The sequence below is a fragment of the Phyllobates terribilis genome, unplaced genomic scaffold (genome assembly GCF_046119375.1).
Source record: "Phyllobates terribilis strain yellow unplaced genomic scaffold, ASM4611937v1 Scaffold_9__5_contigs__length_417890890, whole genome shotgun sequence".
Lineage (NCBI taxonomy): Eukaryota > Metazoa > Chordata > Amphibia > Anura > Dendrobatidae > Phyllobates > Phyllobates terribilis.
In genome coordinates, this window is record NW_027362769.1 from 240,356,014 (window position 1) to 240,369,256 (window position 13,243).

The 13,243-nt window shown below is 42.4% G+C and overlaps 1 protein-coding gene across 8 annotated transcripts in view; it reads right to left on the reverse strand.

The window, feature by feature from the left end:
* ABAT (4-aminobutyrate aminotransferase) overlaps nt 1-13,243 on the reverse strand; it is a 138,402-nt gene that overhangs the window by 21,899 nt on the left and 103,260 nt on the right. For all 8 annotated transcript variants that reach the window (XM_073647771.1, XM_073647768.1, XM_073647775.1 and 5 more), the window contains one exon: nt 1,307-1,356. In XM_073647771.1, coding sequence (XP_073503872.1) covers nt 1,307-1,356 — 50 coding nt within the window. The remainder of the gene's footprint in view (nt 1-1,306; nt 1,357-13,243) is intronic.

A 13,243-nucleotide genomic window follows, 5' to 3' on the forward strand; every position in this document is an offset into this window, starting at 1 on the left:
ACAGTCTGTGTCTTCAGATGGCTAGGTGGGTGGGTTGGTTAGGGGGTGCCATTTAAATTTTTGCTCCAGCCAGCAGAAAAGGTAAAATAGGTCCTGCACTGGAGGTATGCTTTAAATTGCACCCAATTCTTCATTAATTTTCATTGGCTTCTTCATAAGAGCGAGCTTTCCCAAGTCCTCTTGCTCCCTGTACTGTGCAATCATTCGTGTCCCTGCTCGGATACAAGGCTCTTGCAGTGGAGCATATATTAAAGACAAATGGCTGCCTGGTGTGACATGAATATGGATTTCTATTAGCGAGTCTCGGCTTTGTAAGAATATTTTGCACAGCATGACAAAATGATATAAAGTTCTCGCTTATTAAAAATTGTATTTGAAACGCGTGCATGTAATAGCTGCAGGGAAGTCAAGCGCAAAATCCTACAATGAATAAATATAATGAGGGACAACTTTGGGAGTTTATTTCACACTTTTCACAAGCTCTTAGGAAATAATTGGAAAAAAAAAACAAGTAAAATATTTCCTAACATCCTGACAATAATTAAAGGAAATCTTCATTGCAAAGTTATCCATTTAAAACGGGTTTTAAAATGTTTACGTGATCTATACACACAAAAAAAAAAAATCTTCAAAAGTGTTATTTTTTCACTTTGCCCAATCAAACTTATCTAGTTTTCGACAGCTTGCTTGTCAGCTTTTCTATACAGAATGGGTCAGAGTCTGCAGAGTCATCACATTAGCATAATCAAATTGAGAACTTTAATGACAGCTGTGTTGTACTGCAGGAAGCCTGGATAAGGCAAACCCTTTTATACTATACAGGCAGGCTTTGCATGTAGCTCCCGTGAACATCCCCGGTCATGAGTGGGATGTCCACCATCAATTACTGATAACTGGAGATGTCTATGAAATATTTCTACCATTTCAGATCCATAATCGCACACATCCCGCTATAAAGAAATCTCAGTATACAAGTGCATTTGTACAATCTGGTCACCTCAAAAGGACATTTTTAAAAATAAACCATATAAAAAAAAAAAGAACACATCTTCTGCTCTACATACTTAATAAAACCAAATTAAATACATGGGATGATCCCCTTAAATGCAGCTGGGTACTATTTTTATTCCTTGATTGCCTTATACGTTATAGGATTTTGTTGTATTACACTGCATCCAGTCCCACTATATCTCATTTATGTGTCACATAATGTGGAACATTATTATAAATCAGATGATAACCTTGATGCGAACCAAGATGATAATCATTCAATTAAGGCATTGTCAGAAAAGTGTTGAATATTTACCAGGTTTTGTGGCTGTTGCATAATTTTTATAAGGGCTGGATGGTTATAACCTGAAAAATACAATACACATAAAAATTAAGAACATTATAACCTATATACACATTATACATATGTTAGACAGGTATGGTAAAAATGCTGCAAAGATCAACATATGGTTTCCTTTGCCTTCAAAACAGCATTAAAAGGGGTTTTCCCATGAACAAAAGTTGATTTTAATCAATAGATCTTGGAATAAAAATAATTTCCACAATTGAATGTGTTTAAATAAAATGTTCCTGAGCTGAGATAATCTTATAAATGTGCCCCTGCTGTGTACTGTGTAATGGCTGTGTCTGACTGCAGGGACATGGTCTGATCATACCACATCTCCTGGGCAGGGGAGGAAGCAAAAGAGAGTATACAGACATTACAGCAGGGGATCACAGCTGCTGCTTTCTGTGAGGTAAAACATTTCCCTGCCTGTTTATAAGCAATGTTTTACCTCACAGAAAGAATCAGCTGTGATCCCCTGCTGTAATGTCTGTATACTCTCTTTTGCTTCCTCCTCTGCCCAGGAGATGTGGTATGATCAGACCATGTCCCTGCAGTCAGACACAGTCATTACACAGTACACAGCAGGGGCACATTTATACTATATCAGCACAGGGACGTTTTATTTAAACACATTCAATTGTGGAAATTATTATTCCAAGATCTATTGATTAAAATGAACTTTTGTTCGTGGGAAAACCCCTTTAACTCTTCCATGAACACTTGCACACAGTTTTTGAAAGGAACGCTGTTCTACAGCCAAATTGGTTAAGAGACAAAAACAATTGAACGTAACTAATTTTGTGGCACTGAAAACCAATATGATGCTTAAATTTGCTGATTGTCTTTAATTTTAAGATCCAGAGGAGGGTGTCATTACTTATGACATCTTTTATGCAGGCTTATAGAAAAATTGCGTCTTTATTATTTCATCATCATTATTGCACAGTAAATAAATGATGTAATAGACGAGCTACTAAGTCTATTGAGCCTTCAGTATTTTATCATCTTCGGGTGATCAATCAAAAAACACCAACTCAGCTCCAATGATGTAATCTTAATTGCAGTTGCATCACCTACTTTTATAAATGCACTCTGTGTAAGGTATTCAGTTTTAGGATTTCTTAGCTTAGTTTCTTAGCATATTGACATACTTTTATACATTTTTTCAGATATGCCTCGTTCTTGCATTAAAAATCGGATCGTTTTTGCTACATTTGTGGAGAAATCACCTTTGCGTCCCAAAGGCAAAACTTGACTACCATGATAAGGAAAGCCTACAACCTGTATTTTGGCTGCAGAATAGGGGATCAGGACAAGAGTTGGGCTCCACACACACATGCTGCAATACATGTGCATCACATTTTACTAAGTCGTTGCATGGAAAGAGGCAATCTATGTCTTTTGCAGTCCCAATGATCTGGAGAGAGACAACCAATCACATTACCAATTGCTATTTAATAATAATAATAATAATAATAATAACAATAATCTTTATTTTTATATAGCGCCAACATATTCCGCAGCGCTTTGCAAACATTTTTCATCGCTGTCCCCAATAGGGCTCACAATCTACATTCCCTATCAGTATGTCTTTGGAGTGTGGGAGGAAACCGGAGAACCCGGAGGAAACCCACACAAACACGGGGAGAACATACAAACTCCTTGCAGATGTTGTCCTTGGTGGGATTTGAAACCAGGACCCCAGCGCTGCAGTGCTAACCACTGAGCCACTGTGCTGCCCATATTTCTTCATGGAGCCCCCCATTAGGAAAGGAGTTTCAAGGAAGAAGAAGTGGACTTTACAGTATCCAAACATTCCATCTGCAATACATCCAGTACCACATACAGAAGAACTACCGGCTCCAAAAGCACCAGAAACATTTTCAGTCGAGTCAAGTGAGGAAGAAGAGGGCGCTTAGTGTCATGAAGCATCTTCCTCTCACAACCCAGACTTTGTCAGTAACCTCAACTGAAACACACCTTATACCACAAAGTGAACTGAACGATCTTGTTAGAGATTTGTATCTGCCCAAGAATAAGGTTGAGCTCTTAGGTTCCAGGCTACAGCAGTGGAATCTCCTAGTGGGCCATGTTCAGATTTCTTTGTTCCGCAACAGTGATAAAAATCTTGTCCAATACGGCATGGAGGGCGATCTTGTGGCAGGCAACAACATCAACAGTTTAATGGAAGCTCTGAAGAGAAGTCATAATCCATAGGAATGGAGACTCTTCATCGATTCATCCAAAACAAGCCTAATAGCCGCATTGCTGCATAATGGCAATGCGCTACCTTCAATTCCAGTTGTTTATGCAGTCTACATGCAAGAAACCTATGAGAACATGAAACAACTGTTGAGGTGCCTGGACTATGACCAACATTTATGGCCCCTCTGTGGTGACTCAAACGTGGTTGCCCTCATACTTGGTCTCCAGGGTGGATCCACAAAGTACTACTTGTGCGAGTGGGATAGTCATGCAAGTGAATATCACCACAATAAGAGACTGACCTCTCCGACATTCACTTCAGTCAGTGAGTAAAAATGTCCTGCATCCAGCACTTGTTGGCCCACATAAGATTTTGTTACCACCATTGGATATCATGTTGGGCCTAATGAAGAACTTTGTAAAGGCAATGGATAAAAATGCAAAAGCATTCAAGTATCTCATTGATACATTTAGAAGGTTCGCAATAGTGTTTAGACATGTTTTAGTTATCGGAATTGTTGCTAATTTTCCTCTAACTAAATATCAGAAAATTGGCATAACAAAATATTCTGCATCTTTAGATTTGCAAAACTAATAATTTTTCAAAGTACTGAAACTTTTGCATTAATTATATGTAGCAGCAAAAGGAAAACTCTTTGATATCATAGAAACAAGAGCCAACTAAAATTGTCATTGTCAGATTTGAATTCAGAAGGTCAAACTCATTAAGAAATGGCTGATTTCATAACTGAACCTGACATATTTTGAAAATATATAGAACAGTGAAATCGGCAGGAGGCAGTTCCAAACATCATTATCACCTGTTTAGTAGAATTGATTACTCATACCCCTGACTATAAGGCTATGTGCCCACGTAGCAGATTTGATGCAGAGCGTTTTTGCCTCTCTCTGGCAGAAAAAAACGCATGCAGATTTACATGCGTTTTTTCTGCCAGAGATAAGTGTTTTTTCAGCGTTTTTAGGCTACGTTCACACACTGCGTATTTCCTGCTTTTTTTTACGCACGGGTATTTTCTTGCAGTTTTTACCTGCGTTTTATTTCGCAGGTAAAAAAAAACACCTCCATTCACACACTGCGTTTTTTGCTGCGTTTTTTTTACACATGCATTTTTTTCTGCAGTGTACACTACAAAGACAGACATCATTTCTCCTGAACCTCCGTAAAAAAGCCCTGGAATTACGCAGTGTGCGAACACCGCTGCACAATTCCATCGCTTATAATGGGCACAATATGGGAGAAAGCGCAGGCTGCAGTGCGTAAAGAATTGACATGTCAATTCTTTCCGCAGCTGCGCTTTCGCGCTGCGTAAAATTACACAGTGTCTGAACGGCAAAGTGAATTTCCCATTCACTTTGCCGGCAGACACAAGGCACATTGCATATTTTGAAAAAGCGCGCGCAAAAAAGCGCGCAAAAATACGCAGTGTGTGAACGTAGCCTTACATGCGTTTTCGCATGCGTTTTTTTTCAAGTAGTTTTCCAAGCGATTTTGAGCATCACTTGGAAAAGTGCTTGACAAGGTGGTCACACTATATAAATCCATGCAACTGACATGGATTTATATAGTGTGACCAAGTAATAGTTAAAAAAAAGAATAAGAATGGTAAGAAATAAAAATAAAAAGATTATACTCACCTTCCGATGTCCTCCCGGTGTTTTGTCCACGCCGTCCGGTCTCTTGCAATGCTCGCGGTGGTGTGAAGGACCTGCGGTGACGTCATTGAGTCATGTGATGGGTCACATGACTCAGTGACGTCATGGCAGGTATACACTTTATTTTTTATTTTAAATTCTTTTTTTTACAGATTCTATGGTACCCAGGTCTGGATGAGAGTCTCCTCTCCTCCAGACTTAGGTACCATCCGCACATTAGAACGCGCCAATTACGCAAGTACAGATGCAGTCTTGCGGAATTGGCGCGTTCTAATGCAAGTCAATGGCGGCGAAAACGCTGCGTGTACGCAAAATCAATGGACATGCAGCGTATTTTTGAGCGCAGTATAAACGCTGCGGAAAAATACGCAGCATGGGCATTGAAAGTGCGGAATTGCATTGGAGACCATGGAGGGAAGGTTTACCAAGAGTTTCCCAAGCATTTACGCTGCGGAAATTCCGCAGCGTAAACGCTTGAAAAATGCATTGTGGGCACACAGCCTAACCCTACAACATCCCTGACCTTGTGCAGGTACCTAGAAGGAATGATGGCGATTTGAAGATAAAGGATAGTGATTTAGTTTGGATTTCTCTTTTGTTCATTGATAAAAATAAACTAGCTATTGAACCCGTTCTACGCCCAGGTGGCGAGGATTTTTATTGGTATATGGTCTCCCATGCTGGTATGTGCTGTCCCCCTCCTGCCATTTTTGCTGCTCCCATCCTGTCCCCACCATCCTATCCTGGTATGCATGGCACTCCTCATCCCCAATCCTGGTATGCATGGCACTCCTCATCCCCAATCCTGGTATGCATGGCCCCCTCAGCCTTATCCTGGTATGCATGGTACCCCATCCCTCATCCCTATACTGGTGTGTATGGTACCCCTCATCCTGGTATGCATGGCACCCCTCATCCCCAATCCTGGTATGCATGGCACCCCTCAACCCCAATCCTGGTATGCATGGCACCCCTCATCCCCAATCCTGGTATGCATGGCCCCCCTCATCCCCAATCCTGGTATGCATGGCCCCCTCAGCCTTATCCAGGTATGCATGGTACCCCATCCCTCATCCCTATCCTGGTGTGTATGGTACCCCTCATCCTGGTATGGATGGTACCCCTCATCCCTATCCTGGCATGCATGGCACCCCTCATCCCCAATCCTGGTATGCATGGCACCCCTCATCCCCAATCCTGGTATGCATGGCACCCCTCATCCTCAATCCTGGTATGCATGGCACCCCTTATCCCCAATCCTGGAATGCATGGCTCCCTTCATCCCCAATCCTAGTATGCATGGCACCCCTCATCCCCAATTTTGGTATGCATGGCCCCCCTCATCCCCAATCCTGGTATGCATGGCCCCCTCAGCCTTATCCTGGTATGCATGGTACCCCATCCCTCATCCCTATCCTGGTGTGTATGGTACCCCTCATCCTGGTATGGATGGTACCCCTCACCCCTATCCTGGCATGCATGACACCCCTCATCCCCAATCCTGGCAAGCATGGCACCCCTCATCCCCAATTCTGGTATGCATGGCACCCCTCATCCCCAATCCTGGAATGCATGGCACCCCTCATCCCCAATCCTGGTATGCATGGCACCCCTCATCCCCAATCCTGGTATGCATGGCACATCTCATTCCAAATCTGGTATACATTGCACCCCTCATCCTGGTATGCATGGCTCCCTCATCCCCAATCCTGGTATGCATGGCTCCCTCATCCCCAATCCTGGTATGTGTGCCCCCCTCATCCCTTATCCTGGTATGCATGGCACCCCTCACCCCCCAATCCTGGTATTCATGGTCCGCTCACCCCCCAATCCTGGTATGCATGGTCCCCTCACCCCCCAATCCTGGTATGCATGGAATCCCCTCATCCCCCAATCCTGTTATGCTTGGTACCCCTCATCCCCCAATCCTGGTATGTATGGTATCCCTCATCCCAATCCTGGTATGCATGGTACCCCTCATCCCCCAATCCTGGTATATGTGGCACCCCTCTCCGGCGAAGAGAGGTGCCGCGGTAACGCTCCTCCCGGTCAGGTAAGTATGCAAGTATGGCGCCGGAGATCGCGGTATGCGTTCAGTGTCTACGCATACCGTGATCTCCAGCGCCATACACACTCCTCTTACCTGTAACGGCTCGATGCGTTCTTCTATCTGGAGCCAGACTGCGCAGGTGTGTCGCGCTTGTGCAGTCTATAAAAGGCTTCAGACAGAGACACGCATCTCCGGTTATATTCTGGATGTGGTAGATCGGCTCACTCTGCTGTTCACAGAGGTAGACATGGGAACACTGTCTCTTTAAAATTCTTCCCTGGTTTATTATACAGTCATAAACCATGGTGAAGTAAAAATAAACAAGGCCCTTTGGGCAAAACAGGAGAACAAACGAAACAAAGTGGTCACACAAAGCACAGTCCTTGTGGTAGCCGGGATCCGCCCGCTGAGAGTTTAGCAACTTCACGTGGTTCAGGTTAGCTCAACACAAACGTCTCCTGTCTGGAGTTGCCTCTTCAGACCTACTGAACACTGAATACCTCAGCAGGCAGTCTATTTAAACTCCAGACCGCACCCTGGGGTGGAGATATGGTGAATGACCTCCCACCCACTATGGTCGTGCACAAAAACTTGCAACACAGTGTGTTGGGGAAACATACCTCCCCTCCAGCACTTTGCCAGTGACTTTGTCACAAATTATATGTATAGTACTATATATTATATATACATTCAAACAAACAATCTCCTGAGCAGAAAAGCAAATAACATCCAGAAATTGCATGTATATAGTCGCAGATAATAAATCATTTTGCTGAGCATTAGAGGAGGCCACTGACCTCCAACAAACTGAATTATGCTGTGTCAGATTTCATTTATTTACCAGGGAGAATCCATGATCATGGACAAATTTAACCCTGCAGAGGCAATTGTTTCAGTCCTAAATGTACAGGCACTTTTGAGAGATATTGTGGATACAGCAGATTAACAGCTTTAAATTTTATTTGTTAGATATCAAAAGTAATATTTGCACTGTTGTAATGGTGCTTTAATACCTATTTTAAAGAAATGATTTTTTTTTTGTTCGTTTGTTAACATCCAAGAGAGACATGTGTGCCAGGAACAAAATAATACACAAGTAAATGTTCATAAAAAATCTCAAATTTTATTTCAATACAATTTAAAAGAAAGACAAAAAAACATTTATGAACACAGGGAACAAGTAGATAAAATTTAGTGGGTGAGCTATGATAGGAAACCCCTTATGTGTGGTTAAATGTAATCACAAGTAAAATACATCATAAATAGAATATATACCTGTAATCATAAAAATATAAATACAAATATAGATAGGTACATACCATTGCACGCACACGTGTGCTTGAGAAATATACTGCTGGGAAAACCACTCTCAGGTAAATAATATAAAATACTGTAGGGAAAAATATTATGTAATGTATGGTAAGCACAGTATACAAAACCCTAGATAATGTCAGATATCAGAATTTCCAAAGTATGTGATATCAAAGGTAAAATACCAATATAAAAAAGCTCACCCGCCAAACACCCGACGCGCGTTTCACCAATGACGAAGCATAGTTTGTTAATAGTAAAGTGTGAAAAGTTTTTACATTTTTTTTTAGTCTGTATTTTAACTGTATTTTTTTCAGTTGCCAATCTAGTTTCCCCTATTTTGATCTGATCAAATTTAAGGGGTTGTCCAGACTTCGAGTGACTGCAGACTTGTGCCACGAGTGGGCGGTCCTGTGAACGCAAGTATATGATTTGCATATTTCTTGCCACATTCCGACTAGACGTCTCTGGCCTCGCTCAATATGCTTGAATTGAGCGAGGTTGCACTAGTAGGCATGTGATTGCAAGTATGCAAATCACATACTTGCAGTCACACGCCCGCTGCTTTCAGCACGGTACCGGAGGAGAATCCTCACAATGTGCAGTGTGCGATATGTGAGGATTCACAAGTCTGCAGTCACATAGCGTTTCTGTAGACTTGTAGCCTAAGGTCTTGCTCATAAGAGCGTATAACACGGCAGAGAGCTAGAAGATGTTTTATCAGATAGCACTCGTCCCAATGTTATACTGTGGGGCAGTGCTGAACAATGCTTTTTTTCTCATGGCGATTCGGCTGCAGGTGCATTCGATGATTGGACCATGCGCACCCATACTATGGGTGGATGTAAAACATCACACTGCACTTGGATGTCATAAGAGTGCAGTCCGATTTACGTGGACAATAGGGAAGATGGAAAAATTAAGTTCTCCGTCTTCTCTGCACCTGGGCTGAGACTTTCTTTCATGCGAGAGAATCAGATCACAGTAAGATGACACTTGACTCTTGACAGAGTTTGATCAGAGAGTCATTAGCATAATCGACCCAACTCTCGCACGAGAGAACATATGGCTGTCTGACCGCAGCCCTAAAAAAATATTACAACCATACAAAACATACAGGTTGAAGTCTCATTCATTCCGGCATATCTTGTGCAGTATATGTGAGCAAAGATCAGGAGGGAGTCAAAAGTATAGTAGATATGCAATTATACAAATACTAGATGGTGGCCCGATTCAAACGCATTGGGTATTCTAGAATATGTATGCGGTACACCGGGCGCAATCTGCACAGCGGTGTTTAAATTTGGCGCCAATATCGCTGATTGGTTGCGGCCGCCGGCAAATTGTGTTAGTGAGGACCGGGGAGCGGCGTTGCGTGAGATGACCGGCTGCGCCGCTTCCCGGTCCTCCCTTCACACTTGCCGTCGGGAGATCAGCGGCCGCTGATCTCCCGACGGTAGCCGCATGGAGGTCAGCCGGCGGCCACGACCAATCAGCGTCGTATTAGTGTGGGCCAGGGAGCGGCGCTGCTTGTGCGGGTACTTCCGCTGCGAGCAGCTGGGAGATGACCGGCTGCTCGCAGCAGAAGCATCCCGACCGGCGGTGCCGCTCCCCGGTCCTCCCTTCACACTTACCGTCGGGAGATCAGCGGTCCTAGCCGCTGATCTCTCGACGTTAGCCGCATGGAGGTCAGCGGCGCCGCCGGTCGGGGTAGTTCTGCTGCAATCAGCCGGGAGATGACCGGCTGGCGCCGGTCATCTCCCGGCTGCATCGCCGCTGACCTCCGTGCGGCAGATGAGCCGCTAACGGCTGCCATCTTTTTTCTGAAATCCCGCGTCGCTGATTGGCCGCGGCCGGACCAATCAGTGACGCGGGATTTCCTGGACAGAAGGACAGACAGACGGGATAAGACGATTATATATATTAGATATTTTGATACAACATTAGATCCACAATATTAGGAATATTCTACATTACAGTAATTAGGTGTGACCAGATGAGATTATGTTTTGCTTCTTCAAAATACAAACCAGAGATTCGAACCCCTATATCCGGATTTATGTAGAATGGGAGCGCATGGCTTCTTCTGCCGCATGTTACTGTCACCCTGAATCCTATCTCTCTGCAGCAGGCGGCTGCTTAATAATCTCATTTGATGGATGTATACAAGGTCTATGTAGCATTTATTAGCAACTGAATATAAAGCTAATGGAAAAGAGTACGACTATGAATAATGTACTATACGATGCTGTCCGCTCAGATCATCCAGAATGAGAAACCAAAGTTATTTCACCTAAATGGGTTTTCTACGCAGAAATGTTAAAAAAAAAAAAAATCTGATTAACATGGCAAAAAGAGACTGCGCAGAGTAAGTGGAGTACTGCCAAGCCTTTCCCTTCTGTGCAGATTAGCAGCAGAGAAATCAGGCACTTCCAATCTGCTTGTGTATTGGGCTGTGTACACACGTAGCGTAAATCCTGCGCTTTTTCAGCTCAGTTTTTTGCAGAGAATATCTGCTGCGTTTAACTGTCTGAGAAAAGTGGACAGAATTTAATGAAAACTCATGAACTGTGCATTTAAAGACGACATTGACCTGTGCGCATTTCGGAGCTTTTTTTTTCTCTATAGGGAGTCTGAAAAAAACAAAGTTGGGCTTTTTAAATGCAGAATCAAAGCTGAAAAAATGCATTAAATAATGTCGCTTCAAATCTTCATCAAAAAAAGCATCAAAGGGGTAAAACTCAGCAAAAAACACAATTATAAATACGGCATTTTTCTTCTGTTTTTTAGCCGCATGTTTTCTGCAGCTGTCCTCTCCATTACTCCTTATATTTGATGCGTTTTAAAAAGTTTTTAATACTTTTTTTTTTTTTAGTACAGAAGAAATTTCATTCTGCCCTTAAATAATGCAATGTATTTTTTTTTTAGGCTCCTTACAGAATCCTATACAGAAAGATGCTCCAAAATACGCACAGTTCAGTAGTGGGCAAAAGTTTTCATGAAACGCATCCACTTTACTTGGACAGTTAAATGCAGAAAATTTTCTGCACAAAAACAGTGGGGAAAAAATAAACGCAGCATTTATACTACATAGGAACTTGGCTTTATTGTGGATTTTTTTTGTTCACACCTGCAGAAAATATTAGGATAAAAAGCAGCAAAAAAACAAACAAAAAAAAAAAAACAGTAATTATGCTACATGTGGATACGGCCTTACACAGATTTTTATTTGAGAGTCTACGCATATCTGCATTGCAAACTTTTGGTGAGTGCTCTGTACGGGCAGGAACGGTTTTCTTTGCTGCAGATCTAGCAGTGCTCAGAATGCTGAGCTCTGTTTAACCCCGCCCACATCACTGATTGGCAGCTTTCAGTGTACACTGTGTATAGGCAGAAAGCTGCCAATCAGTGGTGGGAATGGATTTACACAGAGCAAGAGAACTACATGGCACGAGATACCTTGTCTTGTAGTGATAATCTCCTGCTGATAAAACACTGATTGTATTGAAACAGCAACACAAAGCCTAATAAGTGACACATCGCTAGGATCAGGCCCATAGCATATGATATGAAAGCATATGAAAACTACAAAAATTAGGCCCCACATACTGTGGAAAAAAAATACAATAATTATATGAATAGCCAAACAATAAAAAAATTTGACAGCTCTTTAAACCGCATGTAAAAAAAAATCATCAATACACTCTAGCATTGCTGCCTTTGCCAAAACAACATTATGTTTCTTCATTTACAACGCTATATTATTCATCCCCCTGTGCAGACTTTTAAAGTACATTGGAAATCAATTAATAAAATAGCAGGAAGGCACGCTGAGTTCTTACACCAACATCCTTATTAGAAGTGTTTGTTGTTCAAGTCTATGCAAATCAACTAATTTGTAAAATGCCAGGCAGACTGGATATGAATAGCTTTATTCCCATTCACCGGCTATTGACTTTGCCCTTATGTACAGTATAAAAGTTTTCATTTTATAAAGTGGCAGGATACACAGGCAAAATACACTCCTCAAATTTCAAATTGCAACACCATGAAAAAATATTCGTGGAATTATGGATTTCACAGGATGGATAGACAGGTTAACGCTGAATAAAATAGAAAACATCTCAATTTATTCAGCCTTGAGTATGAGCACCACATGCAGAAATACACTACAGGCTCCTACATGCCTGGGCTGCTATGAATGGATATTAATGGCTGTCTGAGAAATATTCTACCGAGATGAATGCACTTCGGCAAATCATCAAGATCCGCAGCTGGCAGCTCCTTGTGCAATTGCTGACAAATGGCATCCCAAATGTGCTTGATGGGAGACAAGTCCAGGGATGCTGTAGGCCATGGTGGCATGTTTAGGCCACTCACAGTAGCACAAGCAACATTAGGCCTGATGACGTTGGTGTTGAAAAATGGCTCCTGGGACACCTTTGAGAACTGGCCATACAGATGGTGGCACCACAAAATAAATGTAACGCCAAGCTGCTAGCGTACCTGGAATGAAGACTAAAGGGGTCCATCTACTGTACATTATGTAGCCGCACACCGCAATTCTGGGAGTAGGATTGGTGTGAGGATCCATCTTGAAGGCCTCCTTTTGGTGATGCCCGTGTGGTCTTGTCAGAATCGAAGAATGGATCACAGTGATCCAG